This window comes from Diadema antillarum, unplaced genomic scaffold (genome assembly GCF_040938485.1).
Source record: "Diadema antillarum isolate AM-2024a unplaced genomic scaffold, OU_Dant_1.0 scf00000038, whole genome shotgun sequence".
In the NCBI taxonomy this organism is placed as follows: domain Eukaryota; kingdom Metazoa; phylum Echinodermata; class Echinoidea; order Diadematoida; family Diadematidae; genus Diadema; species Diadema antillarum.
This window is the reverse complement of record NW_027270927.1, coordinates 647,404-672,889: the sequence shown is the minus strand read 5'-3', so window position 1 is coordinate 672,889 and position 25,486 is coordinate 647,404. Positions and strand designations below refer to the sequence as shown.

General features: G+C 38.3%; 1 protein-coding gene across 1 annotated transcript; it reads right to left on the bottom strand.

The window, feature by feature from the left end:
- Positions 1-1,115: 1,115 nt before the first annotated feature.
- Positions 1,116-20,975, bottom strand: LOC139710005 (alkaline phosphatase-like). Its single transcript, XM_071621958.1, has 9 exons — positions 20,918-20,975; positions 15,782-16,002; positions 13,682-13,868; positions 9,792-9,967; positions 8,068-8,269; positions 6,682-6,822; positions 5,462-5,653; positions 5,120-5,257; positions 1,116-1,792 (listed from the first exon to the last, which is right to left on the bottom strand). Exons 1-9 carry the CDS (start codon positions 20,973-20,975, stop codon positions 1,506-1,508), a joined length of 1,602 nt encoding a protein of 533 aa, XP_071478059.1. The 3' UTR covers positions 1,116-1,505.
- Between the last annotated feature and the right edge of the window lie 4,511 nt (positions 20,976-25,486).

Here is a 25,486-nt window from a genome sequence, read left to right as displayed (position 1 = left end):
CGATTTACTGTGAGTACCACACAACACTGCTATAAAGGATGGTAACTAATCCGCTACAAACGAGGAAAAAGATGTCTCACTTCAACCATTCGTCCATAACACAGGATCCTTGCTAACCATTAATATAATTATTGCATTATTGTTCGTCACTTTCCCCAACTAGCAAACATTTGCATAAAAGACAAACGACAAATCAATCTTTTCAATATCTTGTTTCTTTAATATACGATTTTTTTTTGTGTACCACGTTACCGTCTTATAACATATTCATCAAGCTTGTCATTGTCCATGAAGTTCAGCGTTACATGGAATTTAGACAGTTTGCATTTTTGTGCACGCATATGAAACAATATACAAAATGATCCAACATCATATAGCTTAATAACCCTACTCAGCTAAGTAAAGTCTAAACAGAGCTGTTCTACCACAGGGTCCAGGTAAATCAAGTTTAGGGAGAGCAATAACACACCTAAATCGTTTCAGATCAAAAGAAACAAGAACAAGATAAAGCGAAAAATATACTTTCAATAAACGACAAAAACTGATACCCTCTACTGATCAATAACACAGAATGCAGGGTTTCTATTCACCACACTGTTTCAATATAAAAAGAAAGGCGGCGTCGATCACGCTGCTAAAGGTTATATTACACTGAAGCCATTATCATGACGCATGTTCGCTGTTAAATTAATTTTCTATATAAGAACTGATGATTGTGGCTGTATAGGAAGTGTTAAGCCACTGACTGACGATTAGATCAGATTCCTTTGTAAGATGTATACAGGCCTACAAACATGCCTCCACCACTTCATGCCGATATATACATACACATAGTTGTCAAAAACACGTGGTCAGCGACCTTGATTTGATATGTCCGAGCATAAAGTTTGGTTAATAATGATTGAGATACGTGTATATTCGCCATATAAGAATAATGCATAAAGTGTATTCTATCTAAAGGGATGGCGGAGTTTCGGTTGAGATGGGGCTACAGGCTTCCAACGTTTTTCTTTTTTTTTATGATGACTTTTTTTTTTTAGATTATGAGAAGCCTCTTAGGAAATGATGATATCCAAAACACAGCAATCCTAATAATTCGTGGGACCCACCTTTTGTTACAATCAGTTAGTTTCACTTTCTTTTGGGATATCTCAGGCATTTCAAAACCAATTTTCGTCAAATTAACTTTGAATTCCTCTTTGAATTGTATTTTCTTTTACATTTCATATATTGGTTTCTAAGTATCTTGCAACAAAAGTTAAAGGCCGAATCCTCACCACAACCAATACTATCCATCCCTTTAACTTTCGAACTGACGTTCGTGCTATTTTGAAAGATATTCAATTAAAGACTTACTATATTTTCAGTTAGCGAATGAAGTTGCCTAAAAAAGAGAGAAAATCTCAATGTTACTCCAAAAGCATTAGTCTACAATCCATCATACAGTTATTTTTTTTCTTTAAATCTCATGCGTGCCTGTGGAAGACACAGTAGTCTTCAGAAAACTAACGATTGATAACATGGCCAGCGATTGCAGTAATCACAGCGAGACAGATCAGTTTGATTGAAAGTGGGCTACTCGTGTTGGCATCATTCGAGTCCCTTGTGCACGCGTTGTCGACCCTGTCGCCGTAACAAGCAGCGAAGCGGACCGCATGGGCGATGTAGTTTTGTTCTCGGACACCACAGAAGAGATGTGACCAGGGGCCGCTTGCGTGAACGCTGACATCTTGGCCGCCGTGGGTCTCTTCGGACAAGGGGGCGATCGCATCCTGCATGAAACCATCTGCGTCTGGAGTAACACGAAGCATATTATGAATGAAATTAAAGGGATGGTATATACTATTGGTAGAGATGAGGATTGGGCTTTTAACCTTTTGCGAGCTACCAGGAAACCAATATTGAAAGAGTACAGAGCATACCATTCTAAGAGGAATTCAAAGTTTATTTGATGAAAATCGGTTTTGGAATGGCTGAGACATCCAAAAACAAAGTAAAACAAAGCAATCGAATTAAAGTAAATATTGTTATCACCAGACAAAATTTGTCTGTGATATTGTGAAAAAAAGAGTCAGCTATATCATCGATAGTGAACAACGCCCAAGGTGACTTTTAAGTTTACAGGAAGGCCGGTGAAACCGTGAGGAATTGTATCAGAGGTATGAAAGTGATCAACGTTTATAGTTACTGGATTTCCGCCAACTGTTGATTATATAGTGCGCTTTTGTATATGACATACTGACTTTCCATCAGGCTTTGTCTGCTTTGTAACCACCGGATATATTCGTGTCAAACCAATGATTAGTAATTGTTCATTTGGGTTTTAGTCCGCGGAGGAGCCGGGGCGAAATCTAATGGTATTTTTTTATATTTATTCGTTTATTTATTGATCTATCTATCTATCTATCTATCTATCTATCTATCTATCTATCTGTCTATCTATCCATCTATCTATTTATTGCCGCGGTTGTCTGTTTTTTTTAAGTTAGACACTTGTATTGACTTTATACCGTTCACCTATATATCTAACTGACCTGATCTCATCGAAACCCAGACCGGATACACACATTAACCTAAGATCATCATCTGCAACCCAACTTAAACTTGGCCCTCGCACCCACAATCGTTATGGTGACCGTGCTTTTTCCGTTTGTGCCCCCCTTCTTTGGAACACCCTCCCTACTCACATTCAGACCTCCACCTCCGTTGACATCTTCAAAAAGAAACTTAAGACTCATTTATTTTTAGAGCAGAATTAATGATTATGTAAGCCCTGTATGCATCTGTAGTAAATTATTTGTTATTCTAAGCTGATTTGTATGTTTGGTTGTTTAGCATTGTAAAGCGCTTAGAAACATGTTGTATTAAGCGCTAAATAAATATTTTATATTATTTTTTTATATTATTATACAAAATGTCTGCAAATGGTTTGCTCTATTGCTAGATAGAGAGTAATGAATGGTCTATGAAGAGATAAGGTTAACTTCATTATACACTTTTCGATAGACCAATAGACAACTCCTACAGTATGAATACTGTAAAGAGTAACTATTGATACACACATTTTGTATTACATTTTATAGCTTGAACTTCTTTCATATTGTCTAACAATATGATCTGAAAAGATCAGCATTTGTTTGTTTGTTTGTTTGTTCATTTTTCCATCTGAGAAGATGGCTAGATATTACTACTCTGTATGTGATACTTTGTATTGTGTATCACTTTTGCTTCCTTCTCATTTGATGGAAGCAAAGTATAATTGAATGAACTGAATTAAATTGAGCTGAATCGAACTGAATTGAATTGAATTGAATTGAATTGAATTGAATTGAATTGAATTGAATTGAATTGAATTGAATTGAATTGAATTGAACTGAATCGAAATTCAAAGGGGATTTTTAAAACCGAATCACCGACACTGGTATTGATGGGCAGATGAGAAAATTGTTGCTGACCAGAAATGCGTTGTCAAGAAGAGGTAAGATTGTAAGGTTGTAAGGTTGCAAGCCCGGGTTGTAAGGTGTGTTGAAAGGGGTGCACGTCACCAGACCGACTCCCATGAGTCATACAGCCTATGAGTCATACAGCCCACGAGTTGTACAGATCACAAGTCATACAGCCCATTAGTTCGACACCAAAGTAACAAGGCCCACGAGCCCGACACATTAAGACCCGTGTTTTATCTGTCGATCTCGTGGGCTGTTTTTACCTAGTGTCGAACTCATGGGCTTTATTTGCCTAGTGTCGAATTCATGGGCTGTATGATTCGTGAGCTGCATGACTCATGGACCTGTTTTCAATGTCGAACTCGTGGGCTGTATGACTCGTGGGTGTCGGTCTCGTGGGATGACCCCGTTGAAAAGATGTAAGCGCGCTTATCAAATGAAGAAGATGTGTGTGATGTAGGGATGGAAGAAACCATACCATGCGTCAGGTGTTAAGCTACTAGATATACCTCCGAAAAGGGTAAATCGTAAACCTTGCGCTAGTAAGCTTAAAGGACAAGTTCACCTTCATAGACATGTGGGTTGAGTGAAAGCAGCAATATTAGTAGAATACATCAGTGAGAGTCTGAGCAAAATCGGGCAATCCGTTAAAAAGCTATGAATTTTTGAAGTTTCTGCTCAGTCACGGCTGGATGAAAAGACTACTATAGCTTGTGATGTCACATGGGTACAACGATATAAAAAAAATAAGAAAATTCAACATATTTCAATTTTTCTCGCATAACAAAAGAATACTCCACTTCTCTCTTTCAGACGTCGGGGGGAATAATATTACCCTTAACATACGTCAGTAGCAAGTCGAAGAAATGTGCATTTTATTCAAAAAGTAAAGTTTTGTGAAATTCTCTTTTTATTTTCCTTATATAGTTGTACGCATGTGACATCATACACTGTAGTAGTCTTCTCGTCCAGCAGTGACTGCGCAGATACTTAAAATATTCGTAACTTTTAAATGGATTGTCCAATTTCCCTCAAACTTTCATTGATATGTTCTACTTATATTGCTCCATTCTCTCAATCCTTATGTATATGAAGGTGGACTTGTCCTTTAACATGCTTAATATAAGTAAAATTCTAATGTCGATACAACGTATTGTAAGTTGTTATACATTGGTAAAAGGTAGTTAAAATGCTAATGACTGAATTAGTAAAGATTAATTGGGTCGGCTCGAATAGACGTTTACAAGGTTAACGACGTCCACACAAAGTTCATTGAAAGGTGGACAGCCGCAGTGCCTGATAAGCTTGATATAATAAGTGTAAAAAAAAACCAAAATGTTTTTCATGGTTTCGTCAACGAGGAACAATTTTATAACAGTCAAACCCTTATGTGAAATTTTCAGAAAACATTTTGTCAAATATAGGAAAGATTGAAAAGAAAAAGGTTTTTGTTATAGGAGGGGTTTGTATCATTTTCTTACAACTTGTTAATAATGATTTATTAGATGCATACTCCGTATTTGTATGAACTTTTGTTACAGGGTAGATGGAAATAAAAGCACAATTGATTTGAAATCAGTTGATACATAGGACCCAAAGTGAAGTTCATAATGGTATGGATAAGCACAATTATTAGTTGGTCGCCTGAGACCACAACCCAGCCTTGCACTTACAAGTGTCTGTATCAAGATGGTTCGGTCGTTTGCCCGTCCGGTTGTAGCTTTCTACAACCTTCTCTGCCCCTGGTCCGTTGGCGTAGCTGAGGGTGAGGTACGGCAATCCATCCGTCCCATTCCAGTAATCATCAAATCCTATGCATTTATTGCCAGACAAGAGAAAAAAACATGAAGGAGATGAAATTCATGAAAAAAAAATCGGATGATATCGTACCAATAAGATGAGGTTTGATTATGTAGGTCCTATTTTTTTGTTGTTTATGATTTACCCAAGTCTTTGTTTACCAGTGTAGGATAAGATAAAGAAAATGGAAGCTGGGAGTGATAAAAATGCCTCACCGAGAATAGGATTTCCTCTGGTCGGATATCCCCCGAAAGAAAAGGTGTGGCCGTGGTCTGCAGTCACGATGATCAGGGTGTCCTCGGTGCTCGTCAGGTCGATGGCGGCAGCAACAGCAGCATCTAACGCGACGGTATCGGAGAGGGCGTCCTTTGCTACGGTGTCGTGATGGGCGTGGTCGATGCGTGCAGCTGAGGCAAGGACAATGCACGACATTAGCTACTAGTACGTGATGATGATGTTTGTGGAAACAATGTGACATCAATTTGACCCATATACTTGTTGCATACTTTCATAGAAACAAGTGATTTCATTTTAGAAATGTAGGGTCCCTTGTTTTGTCTTGTTTTTGTTGCTTTTTTGTTTTAAGGAAATGGAATGTTTTTGACACGCCGGTAAATCACAAAAATCTCGTCTTTTGTGAATCTCCACACGACTCTTTCCCCATTTTCCTTTACATTCAAGAACCTACATTTACAAAGACAAAGAGGTTTTTGTTGAACATAATCAATACACATGCATACACACAAATAGTTTGATAAAAGCATAATTGCTATAGTTGACACAGGTTGTAAGTATGATTTTTATATTGCCCATTGGTGCATTAACATTTTGTCAAGTTCTTTGTATCTTCGCTGCAAGTTATTTACTGTTTTTATAATTCAGAATATTGTTTCGTTAGCAGTGGTAACAAACGAAGATGAATGCTGCGATGGGAAGAAATCATGGCAGAAAAGCCATCTGTGATTCTTGCGCTCGGCACCCCATCTTAGATCTTACTGCCTTTTTGTGTTGGTCTCCTCTCATTGACCATTTACATCCTTTAATACGTCTACCGCACATAACCGTTCACTTAATTAGATTTGATCTTTGCAGAGATATCGCAGGGGTGAGAGCCTAGCTCAATCAAGATTATGAGCCATCAAAGAGCTTACTTGTAAAAATGAATGAATGAATAGATAAATAAATGAATGAATGAATGAATGAATGAATGAATGAATGAATGAATGAATGAATGAATAAATAAATAAATAAATAAATAAATAAATAAATAAATGATTGAATGAATAAATAAATAAATAAATGAATAAATAGATAGATAGATAGATAGATAGATAGATAGATAGATAGATAATGAATAAATAGAGCGAAATCGAGCAGATTTTGATCAGGGGGAAAATGGCTGCTTGAATGCAAACAGGTTGACGTATAGACAAACCTTCGACGAGGAGAAAGAAGCCGTTTTCGTCTTTCTGCAGGATCTCGATAGCTTTAGTCGTCATCTCAGCAAGAGAGGGCTCCCCAGCTCGATCGTTCGGCCGGTCATTATCGTATCGCATGTGACTGGGTTCGAACAGACCTTCACGTAAGAAAAAGGTGGAACTGATTGCCCTGCCAAGATATCTATAATGACGTATGGAAGAAGTTTCACAGCTCGGTGCTTTTTAGTCTAATTTCAAGATTTTGATTATCCTTTTAAAAAAAATAATATGCACTCGTTTTTACGACGACGCACAAAGAAACCTGAAACAGTGTAAATACTATAAGAACGACATACCCATACTATACATCAAACAGTACCCTGCACCTGTATCTTCTTATCTACAACGCTGCTGCTAGTGTCACGATGCAATCAATAGCTTATCATCATTATACCACATGAGTAAATTGTATAGGCCTGCATTACTCCATACAAACGGATCATACAAAATAATTGATAAACATTCAGTCATAACATTGCAATAATTCAACCGGTCCCGGTTTAACATCCCTTTCATACCAGCTGCTGAACAGTGGATGACGTCCGGATGACCGGAGGTCGTCCACTGTTCATCCTGGACCACTGTAGGTATGAAAGGTAACGCGAAAAAGACTCCCTGCTATGGTGAACAGTGGACGAACAGTGGACGCGATGCGTGCTAGACCGTCTAGCACGAACAGTGGATGAACTTTGGATGTCGTTCCGGTATGAAAGGTATCCGCACGAACACAGGACGTCGGCCGGAACCGGAAATCCTAGAACGTGCTCCTAAGCGCGCGCTTTGCATCAATAATCTGCAGTAATAAACAATTATAAAGTATCATTTTCACATTTTAATCTTAAAAGCTCATCTTAACATTTTGACTTGATTTTAATTGTATAATAAACTGCAGCAAGAAAGAAAGACAGAATCAATTTTAAAAGTAATATCGTTGAAGAATTCGCTGCATCGTCAGGCCAAACTCACCCGAGCGCGCTCGAACGCACTCCAGACGAGCCTCCGGTATGAAACGGAACTCTATCCGCACCTCGATTTATACTCCAGACTTCATCTGTTAGAAGCTTTACGTTTTGAAATTTGGTTTACATTGTTTTCTATGCTTGATACAATGTTGTGTACTGTTGTTATGTTTCTAAGATGTCGTATCTTATTATTTTCTTTTGCATTCAGAGGCTTTTATCGCACATGGTGATTTATCATAGCCAAAACTAAAATTATTGTTGCTTTCGTTGGTATTTTTGTTATTTCGAAGTTGTTTTGTTGTTGTTGCTGCTGTTGTTGTTTTGTTTGTTTGTTGTTATTTTTTTTTTCATCATCATCAGCAAACGTTCGTCATGACATACCCAGCAAAAAGTCTGTTGAGCTTGGATCAACGTCGTTAAAAGCTGTCTTGTTCCAAACGTAGATGGCGCTCTCCTTGCCAGATTGCCAGACTTCAGTGAGATCTTTCCCATCTGTACGCCTCCCAGTCACTCCATCTGGGCCGTACTCGGGATCGGGCTCGGACGTTGGGAGGAACACTCGTCGACCTCCTCCAAGGATCACCTGGTGATGAAGAGGAAAGGAGCGAGACAAATCTCAAATTAGCATTTACAGTTGTACAGAAACTGCCATGTGAAATGAGAAGGCGACTTGTTAGCTTGCAAAGGGGCCTTGTGAAGGACTGATGAGCGAGTCGCCGACTTCCTATCGGAATAAAACTCTTAAATATGGACCTCGTACATACTCTCTCACCCACTAGCAAGAGTCAATGGCATAATTTACCATTTGCAGACGCAACAAAAACCCAGCATTAGTGCTTCAGAATAGTTGTAAAATGTGAGTTAGGGATAGAAATAACCTATGTAAAATTTGAACCCGTATAATCGATGTTAAGTATTGTTAAATATAAAAAATGTGAACAATAATTATAATAAAGATGTTTCCATATTAAACCGTCTACAGCTATGGTTTAATGAGAAAAATAGTGATATTTGCTTATATTTTAGGCTTTATTGCAAAAACTGTATATGATAGGATGTTATGTGATACAACTGACCTATGCATCAAAAGTGATATCTTGAACATTTTTAAAATCGCTGTTCCCAAAAGTAAACAGGACCTTTAAAATTGCCAGCTACAAAGCTGAGTAAGTACCCCAAAAGCAGTGTATAGACATGATTTAGAAGCATACAGTATAGCAAAATTGTGGAGTGAAATTAAAAGAGAAAGAAACTCAAGTATCAAAGTATGTCAACTTAGTGACGAAAGCAACATTAGTTGAACACATCTGTGAAGTTTTAGGAAAATCGGATAATCTGTTCAATATTTTTGAGTTTTTAACTTCGGAGCTGCCATGGATGAATGAGAGGACTGAAACATTTCGTAACGTCACTCTTGTACAACGATGTATAGACAACACATAAGAGAAATAATTAGCTCGCTCACTGCAAAAGCACTCAAGGCTTTCAGAGAAAAAAAGGAATTATATTATTCTAAGTATACGTCAGCATCAAGGGGATGTGCACTTTTCATAAAAATAAATTTTTGTGAAATCCTTTGTAAAACTTTTGAATGAATTGTCCGATTTTTCTCAAATTCTACTTATGTGTTCTTTTGATATTGCCGCATTCACTCAATTTACACACACACACACACACACACACACACACACACACACACATATATATATATATATATATATATATGTATATATATATACAAAAATGAATAACAGCAATAATTAGTTTCTGCTCGGAGTCCTAAGAAAGTATAGAATCACAACAGTAGGTCGATGTAAAAACTCCGTTACAGACGTAAATTTGACGAATTTTCGCCCATAGGGCTTTGTCAAGTCAATACATTTGACACTTTATTTTAAAGCAGATCAATTATTTTGATCTGCTTTAAAATAAAGTGTCAAATGTATTGACTTGACAAAGCCCTATGGGCGAAAATTCGTCAAATTTACGTCTGTAACGGAGTTTTTATATTGACCTACTGTTGTGATTATATATATATATACATACATACATACATACATACATATATGCATGTATATACATATATACACACACACTGGACTTACGTTAATGAAGGAGTTGTTGTAGACCAGCTGACTGGCAATGTCTGTACATCCGAGTGCTAACTGGTCGGCTGGCACCTCATAGTCACCTTCCCAGTTTCTGTCCACTGAGTGTGCGTACAGGGAGGCAGGGGTGGCGTGCGATACGCGTGCAGTGGAGACAAATCCTGTGGCTTTCCCTTTAAACACCGGCAAAGTAAAACAACATCAAGTGTTACAATGATATATTGAAAGGAGATAATGGTGCTTCTCATAGCCAGCTACTTTAATGAAGTCAGTGACCATGGTGATGAGGTCAGTACTCTATGCCTGTGCAGAGAGGATGATGGTAACTGAGGTAGACGAAGTGGTTTCGATGACATGTAATATACAATATGGGTTGTGCTATCTCACGGGATCTTGGTGGATTGCAGCTCTGGTAGTAGTCTAGTTCTGGATCCCTTTTATCGATTCTTTTTTCGCCAACTAGCCGAGTGACGGCGCGATGCCGAGAACTCTCGGTGCAGCAGTACTCGGGATTGCGCCATCACTCGGCCCAACTCGTATGTAGTCGGCGAAAAAAAAGCATCAATAAAAAGGGTCCAGGACTAGACTACTCTGGTGGCGGCAGAGGTTACGAGACCTATGATGACCGTTGCAGTGGCGTATCTAGGGAAAACGGCGCCCGGGGCAAGCGCGAAAATTGCGCCCCTAATTTCTGAAAAAGTGTTCAACCCCAACCCCATCCCGGTAGGGACTTTTAGAAAAAAAGGTTCACATATGCTTTTTCAAGCACTTAAAAAGGGTCTTTTAAGGGTGATTTAAATGTAATAAATTTAGATAAATATTGGCGAGCGAGCGCAGCGAGCGAGCCGAAAATTTTTGTATATTTCGCGTCATCATCACGTTTGGTTCTTATCTTCTTTTCTTTTTCTTTTTTTGATAAATTGCGGCGAGCGAGCCGAAAATTTTTGTGTTTTAGCTTACAATACATGGAATTCTTGTCATTTTTTGCTTATCAAATCTTACAATTCTAATCAAGATATTGTGACGGCCTTATAGATAACGATTTATACCAACAAACTTAGGACTTGAAAAAATACTCCAAATTAGTACGCACGAGTGAGCCGAAATTCGTATATTTCCGCGCCATCATCACGTTTTGTTCTTATCTTCTTTTTTGATAAATTTTGGCGAGCGAGCGCAGCGAGCGAGCCGAAAATTTTTGTATTTCAGCTTACAACACATGGAATTCTTGCCATTTTTTGCTTATTAAATCTCGCAATTCTAATCAAGATATAGTGACGGCCTTATAGATAACGATTTACACCAACAAACTGAGGACTTGATGAAAAATACTTTATTACGCGCGAGTGAGCCGAAATTTGTATATTTCCGCGTCATCATTACGTTTTGTTCTTATCTTGTTTGATTTTTTTTTGCGGCCCCCCCCCCCGTAATGTTCGACACCTTTGGTGCCCTCGTTTGATCCAGTAGGCGATCGCTTCAGAACGAAAGAAATAAAATTGCAGCCGCTGCTCCGTGTAACATTTTGCCTTCTAACAATGGCATGTGTGAACACAATATACATTGTCATTTTGTCCGCGTTATCGTCACGTTTTGTTCTTATCTTCTTTTCTATACATTTTGTCGAGCGAGCGCAGCGAGCGAGCCTAAATTTCAGCTTACAAAACATGGCATTCTTGTGTGAACACAATTAACATTGTCATTTTTTGTTTTTATCTTGTTTGATTTGGTTTTCTTCCCCCCCCCCCCCCCCCGTCCGGGCGAGGTTTTTTTTTTCTTCTTCTTCTTCTTCTTCTTCTTTTTTCTTCTTTTCCTTTTTCTTTTTCTTTTTTCGTTTTTTTCGTTTTCGGCGCCCCCAAGGAGTGGCGCCCGGGGCACGTGCCCCCCTTGCCCCCCCCCTTAGATACGCCACTGGACCGTTGCTATTGGGTATGAGGATTGCAGTGGTGAGGGAAAGGGTGACTGTGATAGTGACCATGGAAATGCCGTTCGTCTATATCATGGAGGAAGTGGTAATGGTTTCAGTCTGTTCCATGTTGGGAATGGTAATGGTGTTAGTTTCTATCATTGTGGGAAGGGTAATGGTGTTAGTCTGTATCAAAGTGGGAATGGTAATGGTGTTAGTCTGTATCACAGTGGGAATGGTAATGGTGTTAGTCTGTATCAAAGTGGGAATGGTAATGGTTTTAGTCTGTAAGTGGGATTGGTAATGGTGTTAGTCTGTATCATGGTGGGAATGGTAATGGTGTTAATCTGTATCACGGTGGGAATGGTAATGGTGTTAATCTGTATCACGGTGGGAATGGTAATGGTTTCAGTCTGTATCACGGTGGGAATGGTAATGGTGTTAGTCTGTATCACGGTGGGAATGGTAATGGTTTCAGTCTGTATCACGGTGGGAATGGTAATGGTGTTAATCTGTATCACGGTGGGAATGGTAATGGTGTTAATCTGTATCACGGTGGGAATGGTAATGGTGTTAATCTGTATCACGGTGGGAATGGTAATGGTGTTAATCTGTATCACGGTGGGAATGGTAATGGTGTTAGTCTGTATCACGGTGGGAATGGTAATGGTTTCAGTCTGTATCACGGTGGGAATGCTGATGGTGTTACTCTGTATCACGGTGAGAATGGTAATGGTGTTAGTCTGTATTACGGTAGGAATGGTAATGCTTTCAGTCTGTATCATGGTGGGAATGGTAATGGTGTTAGTCTGTTTCACGTTGGGAATAGTAATGGTGTTAGTCTGTATTAAAGTGGGAATGGTAATGGTGTTAAACTGTATCACGGTGGGAATGGTAATGGTGTTAGTCTGTAATACGGTGGGAATGGTAATGGTGTTAGTTTGTATCACGGTGGGAATGGTAATGGTGTTAGTCTGTATCAAAGTGGGAATGGTAATGGTGTTAGTCTGTATCACGGTGGGAATGGTAATGGTGTTAGTGTGTATCACGGTGGTAATGGTAATGGTGTTAGTCTGTATCACGGTGGGAATGGTAATGGTGTTAGTCTGTATCAAAGTGGTAATGGTAATGGTGTTAGTCTGTATCACGGTGGGAATGGTAATGGTGTGTTAGTATGTATCACGGTGGTAATGGTGATGGTGTTAGTCTGCATTAAAGCGGGAATGGTAATGGTGTTAGTGTGTATCACGGTGGTAACGGTAATGGTGTTAATCTGCATTAAAGCGGGAATGGTAATGGTGTTAGTGTGTATCACGGTGTTAACGGTAATGGTGTTAGTCTGCATTAAAGCGGGAATGGTAATGGTGTTAGTGTGTATCACGGTGGTAATGGTAATGGTGTTAGTCTGCATTAAAGCGGGAATGGTAATGGTGTTAGTGTGTATCACGGTGGTAACGGTAATGGTGTTAATCTGTATTAAAGTGGGAAAGGTAATGATGTTAGTCTGTATCATGGTGGGAATGGTAATGGTGCTAGTCTGTATTAAAGTGGGAATGGTAATGGTGTATAGTCTGTATTGTAGTGGGAATGGTAATGGTGTATAGTCTGTATTGTAGTGGGATCCGAGTGTTATTGGTATTCGTCTGGAGTGGACCGCGCGTGGTGGGAATATGGTAATGGTTTTTGTCTGGACCATTATGGGAATTTGTAATGAATAATGGTGTTAGTCAGTACCACGATTGGAACAGCGAATGGTATTAACTTGTGTTGACCATAGAATGATGGGAATTTTAAAGAATAATGGTGTTAATCTCGACTATAGTGGGAATGGTAATGGTGATAGACGACAGCAATGGTGTTTGGTAGCCATGAACAGGTAGTGATCGTGAAAACTAAATCATTTAAAGGTAAACTCGTCGCAATTTCTCGTTGTGAATGTAATTTTGACTAAAGTCTAGAGCCGGGTTAATGTTGACAATACCTTCCATGTGTGCCAGAACGAGCAATGAGTCAAGTTGTCCTCCTTCGACTCCTTCAGATATGCTGCTGCACTGTCCGCGCTGTACCCGGTCATCCACCCCGACCGTGCCAAACTTAGATTTCACTCCAGTAACGATGGCCGTAGCAGTGCTGGCCGAGTCTGGCACCTGGTGGTTGGTGTTGTAAGTCTGTTGGACAGACATGGATTACAAATACACCATGTATCACTAGGAAAAATGCTTTTCATATATAGAGAATTCTCAAACGCCGCCTTTGTGTTTCCCTTTGATATTTCTTTACTTTGTTTGTTTCTGCCTTGTTTTGTTTATGTGTTATTTGTAGATATCATCGGGGAGGTGCAGCCCTAACTGGTCTATGGACTTTGCTTCTTCCGCCACACTTGATTCAAACGTAATCAGTGCATGTGTGTATTGCATATTAAAGTATGATACACTGTCTTGTTGTATTGTATGCTTTTTATAAAGTTTTATTATTCTTTTTCACTAAAGTTGTACAAATACTATGGGACAGTAAAAGTGAATGATAAATGAAATGAAACTTATCAATGAGTCAAGAGAATTATGCCATTCTGAGAGCTAGCTGTACAGAGTAGCGTACCCTAGATTTACAAGAGAAATAGAATCACTGGCGAAAAAGCACTATACTGTAAATTGTACCACTCACATACCATCCTGTATACCATACAATCAAAGCTGCTCATTATCCCTGTGGGAACGGCAAACGCCTCCCTGCCCTGCCTTACTTGTTCGATGACAATAAGTACACAACGCAAATACTTAGTAGACGGCATAATGTTATAACTACACAAAAGTCGCGCAATATTAGGATGATGATATCCACCCACAGCGTCAGCTTGGCAAGGCAGCGGAAGATTTTCAAATCTTTCAAAAAATCACTCCAAGACATCCAAGGAAGTTGAAAGCTGTAAAGCCAAAATATATAGAAAGTTGCTCCCTTCGATCTCTTTCTTCTTTTATATTCTTTCGTCTCTCTCTAAGGTTTATCGGTTTGTGCGCATACGCTTGTGGTGTGTGTGTGTGTGTGTGTGTGTGTGTGTGTGTGTGTGCGTGTGTGTGTGTGTTGACTTCTTTTCTCTGGAGCTACCCCAACAAGCGTCTGCTTTTCTGGATGTGGCTCCTCACATTATCTTGTTTTGCCAAGTGTGACTGCGGCTGTAAACTCTTCTTTATACTTGTTATTCTCTATTCGGTTTTTTGACACTTGGCTACTATTGCCTGAGGTGTGGATGTATGTGAAAAAGAGCCTGATAATGAATTAAATTCAAATAAAGAATATCATTATGAATTTTTCAGTTGTAATTTGTAGTAAACCTTGTAAATGAAATGCAACGAAATTATGTCAGTGTAGACGTGAAGTGGTGCGGATTTCCCCTGTCGGGATCTTTTCGGGGATTCATAAAGACTTTGCGAACACTGTCCATGTCTTGAGTAGGTCTTGCGCATATGACGAAGCTCTTAATTTTCGAGAACAAATCTCAAGCAAGTCACGAACTGGGATTCTGGAAAAATTCGCGATTTTTTAAAAACTAAAAACGATGCCAGCGAACATTTGACTATACTCTTTCGAAACCCCGCACCGGTTCGGCGAGCCTTTGCAGACTAAACTTCATATGTTGGACGTTGCCATTTTGTTCGTCTTCGCGTCCTCCGCGAATGATTCGCCTGCTGAAACCAGGTACGTGGAAGAGAGACAACCTCTCTGTTGAAACAGCTCTTTCAAAATGAATGCGAATTCGACGCGGTTTGACCTACAACAGTGTGATATATGGTGGAGGAAGATTTTGAAATGACTGCACACACACAAACACAAACAGACACTAATAGCAAATGATTTGACAAATTGATATCTTTTACCGTTTGGCTTTCAATTAGTTTGGAAGATATATGGAAAATTAAACTAAAAATATCAATTACATGTCAAGATTCTCAGTATTTCATGAACACCTCTTTAACTGTCTATAAAACAAACAAACAAACAAACAAACACATAAACGCAACATGCATTTCAATGCTTCACTGATTCTCTTTCATGACTCTACTCGAATGACGTTTGTCTGTACCTTCATCAGGCCGACGTTTGGAAAGGTCTCCCAAGAGAGAACATCGTCTTCCCCGGAACGTCCGGCGAGCTGTCCTCGGTAGATGCGGGAGGCGGTGATCGTGGCTGTGTTCATCCCGTCACCAATGAATAGCACGACATTCTTGGCAACTCCTTGATTCTGGTCCACCGCCAAGACGCGATCTAGGGTGTCCTGACCAACTCTGTTCCAATAAGCCGCATCTGATTATCCAAAAAAAAAAAAAAATAATAATAATACACATTACACTCTGGTTGTGTTTTGTTTGTTTGTTTGCTTGCTTGCTTGCCTGTTTGTTTGTTCTGTTCTGCTCTGTTCTTTTCCCGTCAATACGGTGATACTGAAAAAAAGAATGGGTAAAGTTTTGTTGTTGTTGTTGTTATTATTATTGCTCTTGTTCTTGTTCTTCTTGTTGTTTTCCTTTACCATTGTGAGATTTCACATGCTTTCTCTCACATTCTAGTTTGTATGACTACAATATACTCACACGCACTGAAAACAGGAAAGAAAGGCAAATAGCAGCCTGAAATAAATCAAAAGAAATGCAATCCTCAACAAAAGGTTTTTCTGATCTTTAGTTGGCCATGGAAAAATAGGCAACCGGTTGCTGACTGGTTGCCAACTTCTTTGGGGCTGGTTTTCAGTGATTTCTGGCTTTTCGCATGAACTTTGAATTGTAATGGTCCTCATTACGTCGTCGACCAGATGCTGACCAGTCGTCGACCAGTTGCCGATAATTTGCAAGCCTTCCTGCGAGCAGTTTTCCACTTTACCGTGAGTTACGTGACAATGCACAACAGTCGACTGCTTGCATGCCCATTGTGACTATCTTTCAATAGTGGAGTCAATCGCTTGGTTAATAACACGATCAGCTTTGACCCTCGATCTGGTCATGGACCTTCCCTGTCCTGTAGGTCCATGATCTGGTGAAAGCGAGAGATTGAGACTGACGGTGAATGTGGGGATATTGAGACCCATGGGGTAAGTAAACGATGGCGATGTTAGCACCCCGAGCGAGATACCTAACCATTTTTTTTCCAGATATTTTGTCGGTCATTACATCGAGTTTATCTAGGTGGGTCTTTGGTAGTGTATGAATTGTAAGCAAAAAACGGATAGAATTTAGCAGGTAACGTGAATAGATGGCAACCTTAAACTCCGGACGGACAGATGTTTCCTCAATTCTTTGCAGCTTGACCATGATTTACTTCGGCTGGTTTGCCACTACAACAAATATGGGAACCCAGGGATTTATGAGGTTTTTCTATGATTGAACGAATACGTTCAGTGCCGATTGAATTCTCAACCTCTTTCGGGACACCACCACAGACAGAGAAACTGCATCATTTGGAAGGATTTAGTTCGAGTCTCATTGATGCTGTGTATGAGTGCAACTGGTCAATTATTTTTTGATGTTGTACTTTGTTGTTCGTAACGGATACTTTCCCTATTGTAGTTTACTGTCCCTATGAGTTCAATCATTTGATCTGTGACCAAAGAATAGTTTTCAGCAATGTCAGGAAATAGAAGTGTAATACATAGAATAAAGTATTCACCAGTATTTTTGGGTGATTAAAAATGGTGACGTTTCTTTCTTAAACTATTGGTCATACCTGCCTTGCTTTGTGCCCCAACCAGAATCGCCCGAATGTCACCAGGTGGACATGTGCACTGCCATATGGACGAGTCTCGTCTGTCCATGGATTTTGAAATTATTATACTCTAATGTTTTCCATTAATTGTGATTCGAACTTGGTATGACATCGTGCTATTCGAGCAGAGACTCCAACTCTCCCGCTTTCAACGGGAGATCTCCCACAGAAAGCCCGTTTTTGCGAAGTCTCCTCTTCTCCCGCTTGAGATTTAATTTCTCCCGCTTAAAATGATTTCTTACTCAGTGTCATCGCATTTTGAAAAATAACCATTAGATAGCACAATATAACATCTAGAACCCTAGAGCTGGACCCCGGCCACAACATCAAGTTGGAGTCTCCCGTTTGCTATGGGTTTCATGCGGGAGAATCTCCCGATCAGGAGGTGCTTGGGGTTTGAGTCTCTGTTCGAGTGTCTGACGAATAAGGTATACACATGGATGGTTCGTCACCTCAGGTGGTGCCAAACAATATTACTTGTTTCAGTTGGACACAAGTATACGAATTGGTAGAGAAGGGTCATTAGTCTGAAGCAATTAATCTTTCAATCCAGGCTTGTTTGGCTGACTCACATAAAGAGTTATTGATTAGTTCATAATGGTCTCAAACTTAATGAGGACATAAGACTGAGGTTCTTCATTTCACAAGTAAATTGATTTAGTGTGATAGGGTTGCTGGCATCTTATTTGGTAACACTCTGATACAGACTGTTGACTCTACCAGGGACCTTGGTGTTAGACTGGATAAACATTTGACATTGTCGAATCATGTGAATCAAATTTTGCAAAGCGGCTTCGTTTGCTTTACACAGGATTGAAGTGATTCCTACTTTTCTTTCTAAAATGTTAAGAGAGAGACTTGTTCATGCTCACAAGTCTCCCCTTGACTTTTGCAGTGGTATGTCATATGGTCTACCGAACAATAACATCCCAGAGTTGCAACGAATACAAACTCAGCGGCTAGATTGATGATTTGTGCTCAACTTATTGAGCACATAAATTCAGTTTTAAGACAATTACATTGGCTGTCGGTGAAGCAGGAGCTTGATTTAAAAATTTTAACCATGGCGTTCAAGTGCTTGCAAGATCCAAGTCCTGCTTATCTACCGCAGTTTATAACAAAATATCTCATCATTTCTTTCATCCACCCCCACAATATCAAGCAATCAAGGTATTTCCAGCTGGTGGCGCACAGTAATGGAACAAATCACCTGCGCAGCCACTATCTCTATCATTTTCAGATGAAAAACAAGCCAAACAGCTTTAGTTCTAAAATGTGAGGAAGGGATAGAAACAATCAACGTACGGGTGTTAATCAGGATAATCGATGTTAATCATGTTATAGATTGTTAAATACGAGTACACAAAATGTGAACAATACATTTTACTTATATCTAAAAAAAAAAAAAAAATCTAGAATAAACCATGCACAAGATCAATAATAATTAGTTGATTCAAGAAACTGGAAAACAATCTTATACTGTTGCGACGTTTCGCAAATTATCAATTGGCTTCTTCGGGCGAATGATGCTCTCAATGATGGAGTGAGTGTTTTTTTTTTTTCCAGTTTCTTGATTCAACTAATTGTTAATCTTGTACTTCGACTGGATGAATGAGCAAATATTTACATCAGTCTAAAGCATCTACAGTTATCGCTAATTGAGAAAAAATAGCGATGCTTCCTCATATTTATGCCATTTTTTTTTTTGGGTAGGATGTTTTGTGATACAACTGAACTATGCTTATCTCAAACATTTTTTTTTTCAAAAATCACTATTCCCAATGGTAAACAGTGGCTTCAAGCAGGCCGATACAGCACTGTACAATATGAGTCTAAGAGTCTTTTGAAAACGTATATTTCTTCAACTTGTCAATGGATTTGACTCTGTACTATAAACTGTATGTCAAAGTTTTGTCACTTTTCATCTAGCCTTGTTTCCCCATCTCTCTCTGTCCCTTCCCTCTCTCTCATGTCCATTTTCCTTATTTCTGTATATTCATTCCAGCATAGCGATATTAATTCACTTTGTGTGATATGCGCTGCATGTAAACATGGTGTATCATTGTGGTGGGAAGGAACTTTGAATAAACAAAGTCATGCAATATTGGTTTAGTATGACAGGAAATGAAACGTATATCGCTTATTTTTCACTAAAACTATTTAGTGGCAAGGTTCATTAGATCAAAACATTTTTTCTTTTAAACCCTGGTTGGCATGCAGGTTAAACCTACAAGATTCTGCCAACAAAACACAGATGGCGTATTCGACAAAGCGGACTTAACGTGCTTAAGGCACTTTTAACCAGTGGGAACGGTGATTTAAAAAAAAAAAAATGTTTTGATTACTGGTATCACATTCGTTGCGTATGTGTAGGTCAGTTGTATCACAAAACATTCTACCGTATAAAAATTTTGCAATAAAGCCTGAAATATAAGGAGATATCACTATTTATCTCATTAATCCATAAATGTAGACGGTTTTGTCTAGACCCAATTTTATTAAAGCTATCGTTTACATTCTTAAGATTTAACAATATTTAACATAACTTATAGTGAGTAGATTCTTACACTGGTTGTTCCAATCTCTCATTCACATTTTAGAACTATTTTGAAGCTGTTTTTCTTTCGTTTACAAATGGTAAATTATGCCTTTAATGAATTACAAAGACTATCTGTTACATTTTAAGGTGTAGTAATCAGATAAACCATGCACAGTTTGGTTGTATAGACGAAGATACACACTGTTACACGATGGCTTCATAACTGTGTAACGTAATGACCAGATTCTGTGATATTAGTTTTAGCTATGTACTGTCATAAACAATCTTTTATTATCATGCTTGATAGCGTGGTGCCATTCATAATGGTACGAGTGACCATTCAATAAAGCAGAGAATTTGACATATTGAGAAAAAGCTAGATCTAATCATAGTAAAATTGCATCATATAATCTGCCATATGGCTACATGAGAACGAATGAGTTAACACGGTAACAACTACATGGTCACAGAGAAATGATACTACTTACAAATTTGTACTCTGCGATGGTTTCAACATCGATGTTCAATGGACTGATAAATTAAAGGTCGGTTGACTTTCTACAAAATGACATCAATGCGTCTGACTTTAATAGGAAATATCATCCGTGCTTATCATGCTTATAAATGATTGCCGTTGAAGTTGATAAGGATAGTCAAATACCAACTTAATGCAGGATCTACAACCAGAAAGCGCTTAAGTTTATAATAATATTGTCTTGACATAAAGAAAAAAAAATGGGTAAGTCTAATTTCCTCAGAGTTATAGAAGTCTCATCGAGTTTTTCCGAATCCGATAACATTGTTTCTTTTCGTTCAGAAATACAACCTTCTCGATTCTTAACATCAGAAAGGAAAACTACCGTTGATAGACAATTATACTAGATGTTTAATATACACAGGAAGAGACAACGATATATGAAGTCATACCTTGGGCTGTGGCTACGACAGAGAGGTAGGCGACAGTCAAGAGGACGAAGCAAAACATTTTTCTTTCTTGTGAGTCTGTCCGCCTCAAACGCGACACTGGATATGAGAGTGCGCCTACCTGGCAGGTATATCTTATATGCAGTGGTTCCAGCCCGTCATGACGTCACAACCTGCTACCCTAGTCCCCAGGGCAGTAGTTTTTTTTTCTTTCTTATTTATGTGTTTGCCATAAATAGTCCTTCCAACATTGTTGAATAACATTGTAGCACTACCAAGGGAGTGGTATCTGGGTAGATTTGTTCCTCGTTATCTCTTTCTTTCTTTCTTTCTTTCTTTCTTTCTTTCTTTCTTTCTTTCTTTCTTTCTTTCTTTCTTTCTTTGCAGGCTTGTTCCAATTCCTGTCTATTTGTGGTTTCCTTGTCCTTTTTTTCCCTCTATAGTCTTTGTTGAATGTCCCACTTCGTTGGAACAGGGTGTTCAGTTCGACTTTGTAGTCGAAGTAAGAAACAAGGGTATTCTTGACATCGTATGGCACACACACACACACACACACGCACACACACACTTTGCACACACATGAATGGATTTCACTCCATTTGGCTAGATAAAGCGTTTTTACGCACCCTTCTCGAAATAAGAGAAATTATCCCCCCCCCCCCCAAATAAAAAGGAAAAAAGGGCAGGCGTGTGAATTCTATCGGGCAGTAAGCTCCAGATCATTCTGTAGACTTGAACAGGGGTACATCTTACGATTACATTAACGAAAATGTAGACAGCCAGATTAATCAATTAAGACAATAAAGACATTATTTATCATTTACGGATAAAACGAACACCCAGCTTCAGTGCTTCAAAGATAGTTCTAAAATGTGATAAGGAATAGCAACAAACCAATGTGAAAATGTAAATCAGTACAATCAATAAATTTTATTAGATACAAAAAAAAATGTTAACGATAGATAATATCATTTTTTTTTTTAGAATAAACCGTCTACAGTTATGGTTTATTGAAAAAATACCGATATCTTCTTATATTTCAGACTTTATTGCCAAGATTTTACAGGATGTTTTGTGATACAACTGACCTATACATATATATGCATCAATGTGATAACTCAGCATTTTTTTTTTTAAATCACTACACCCAATGGTAAACAGTACCTTTAATCAATGAATATAATCATAATCATCACAGGAAGGTCACCATAGACTCGTTGGGGATCATGTGGCGTACAGATGACAACGAAATGTGACACCATCTGCTGTCTATATTGAGGGACATGGGTATCGCTGAGAAGACTGCATGTGAAGCGTATCTTTGAATCAATCTCAAAGGCGCCATCTCACATTAAGGGGACATGCGTTGAAATTAATAAAATGAAATAGTTAAGGAAATATAAACAATGTTCACCATATCATCAAAGATTATGCGTAGCCTATATATCATGTCACCTATAGTAACTATAAGGATTATCCTCACTCTATACACTTATATATATATGTATATATATATATATAGAAAAAATACACATATATATACATATATGTGTGTATATATATATATATATGTGTGTGTGTGTGTGTGTGTGTGTGTGTGTGTATTCTTGAATTCTACTATTTTTTGAAGCACTAAAGCTTAGTGTTCGTTTCATCTGTGAATGATAAATAATGCCCTTAATGTCGTGATTTATAGTACATATGAATTAAATATATATATATATATATATATATATATATATATATATATATATATATATATATATATATATATATATATATATATATATATATATATATATATATATATATATATAAGTAACAAAGCTGCAACAAAGTTCATGCTGTATTCACCAACGGTTTATTTCTTCACACAAATTTTCGAGCGTCTCGCCGCCCTTTCTCAAGTGTTGATACTTGAAAGGGCGGCGAGACGCTCGAAAATTTGTGTGAAGAAATAAACCGTTGGTGAATACAGCATGAACTTTGTTGCAGCTTTGTTACTTATCTTTTTATCTTGCCAACACGTGGACTACCTTATCAACATATATATATATATATATATATATATATATATATATATGCCTATATACAATGAAAGCAGGCAACTACATCTCACAACACGTACACGTGTTTTGAATAATGAAACGGTAAACAGTTGCAAACATGCCATGAATATCATTGCTGAGAGAAATTGTGCTCGCCACTCTTTGCCTGTATCACATGTAGGTCTCTTGACACAGGCCAAGCTGCCTGAAAATGAATGATCAATGCAATAATCATAAATTTGTATAGTGCTCTTACAATCTGTTAAGTAGTGCTGTTTCAGAGAAAGCTACGTCCCGACAGCACCTATTCGCATCTTCCGCCCAACATGATGCTGCCACTTTGAGTTATTATATCATTACTTCTTGCACGTATTTACCGGGGTTTCTGAAAGTATGTATATATATCGCTGTGATGTTTTCATCGCAGATATTGTGTGCATTGCGACTCATCGTAATATAGCCGTAAAGCCACTGACGCCGAAGCAAAGTTGAAACAACCCACAGAACGAAAAAAGAAAAAAAAACCAACACAACAGCAACACGTACAGTCACTTTGTCTAGCAGACTACAAAAGCATGTTTTGCCTGACATGCTTGATGTGTTCCGAAAGCACCGAAATCTTTCACTCTTTTTAATAGAGATTTTGACCCTTCGTCACATTGCTGAGCGTTGCATTGTATGCATACATTTTTTTTTAATTCTTTGAGATGAATGCTAAATACCACAAATTCATTCCATTTACCCTTAGAAGATGATATGCAATGATCTTTTGTAATCCAAAGCCAGACGCTCATAAGCCAGGATGGAAGTGGGTCGGGCTGATATTTTTGTAATCACATTTTTTTTTTCTAATCAAGGTAAAGTAGCACGACGACTAAGCTGGGATGTGTACAAGTCTGCATGTTCTATAGTAAGACTGACAAATGTTAATAGTGCCAAAAGTTTAACAAATCATCGGACATTGATTATAATTAGAAAATGATTTCCCTGCAGAATTCCATAAGCTTTCACGTAATAGTTATAGGTGGCAACGACACACGCAAATCAGACAAAGAGATAATGGCATAATCTCATAACCCCCCCCCCCCCCACCCTGGTCTGGTCTGTACAGAAAAAAAAAATCATGAAACTATAATTATATGATTTTTCGCCATTATTTTGGCAACCTAAACCTCCTTCCCAAAGACAATTCAGTGTTACCAGGTCATTTCAAGATTATGGTAACTTGACAAGAGGAGTGGAAGTTAAATTCTTGTTCATTTCGAGTCAGAAAAAGGAGACTTATGTATAGTGGTGGCTAATGTCCTTGTGTCAAAAGTATCTAAATGTACATAATGCGAAACTTTTGAAATGATGACATCACCACCCCTCAAGTTTCCATCATATGGTTGCTACTAATGTTATCACTGTCTCTAAATCACTTGGGACCCTTTACTCTGTATATAACTTCATTATATTCTTATTTTTCCGTCAAATTTTGACGAAACCCATACTATCCTTCCTCAAGTCAACTTGAACAAGACCTACAGAATTCCAAATTTACAATCAAAATACTGAACTCATCGAATACAAGCAGCCATGATTGCGTCGATGAAAGGAGGTACATGTATCAGTCGTGCGAGAATTAACTCATGTCACAAAATTGCCTTACTAGACGATCGAATTTCAATTTAGGAGATGTTCACAAGCTATATTTGAGTAGGTCTCTTGTCTACATTTTTGCACTTATCATGGTACTTCAAGAGTACATGCATCTTTTTATTTCAATATCGAAATATGCATTTTGGTGGGCGTCCCGGACACACTGCTTAAATCAAGGATTACACGTTCTGTTATTTCATTTGACAATACCTGAAATACAAATATATCGCAATTACTACCACCATCCCCCCCCCCCCCCCCCGAACTAATCTATTATACCGATCATGAACATAACTTTTCCTGCGAGTGAGTGCTGCAGCAGGCATTCTTAGGATATATAATATTTTTAGTTTAGTTTTGGTGTATTGAGACTTTGATATTGATAGAGATTTCCCTAAAGTCTCTGCATAGAATTATTTTGATCTTTATGATGCACTTTATTCCTGTGTCTGTTTGGTTGTAGTTTGTGATGTGCGTGTGTGTGTGTGTGTGTGTGGTGTTTTTTGTTTTGTTTTGGTTTTTTTTTTTTTTTTTGGGGGGGGTCTCCTTATGGATAAGATATTGTAGTATAGCAGCAGAAGTAATGGTCATTACCATGCTACTAACATGATTAACAACAGACATCATCGGGAAACATGCAAATCAGTCTGCAGTGAAGGTGCATTCCAATTCCATCTTTTGTAATCATGATAGTATTTTACCAGTGATTGATAGATGATGTCATTGACAGAATATTGTCTTGGCAGGTTCTTTGTTTGGGGGTGTATTCAAGTAATCTGAAGAAAAATAGGAAAAGTTGTTATAAAATATAAGACACGTATGTAGATATATTTGGCCAAGTATGTCATGATGTCGGAATCGTGAACCAACACTAGTCAACGTG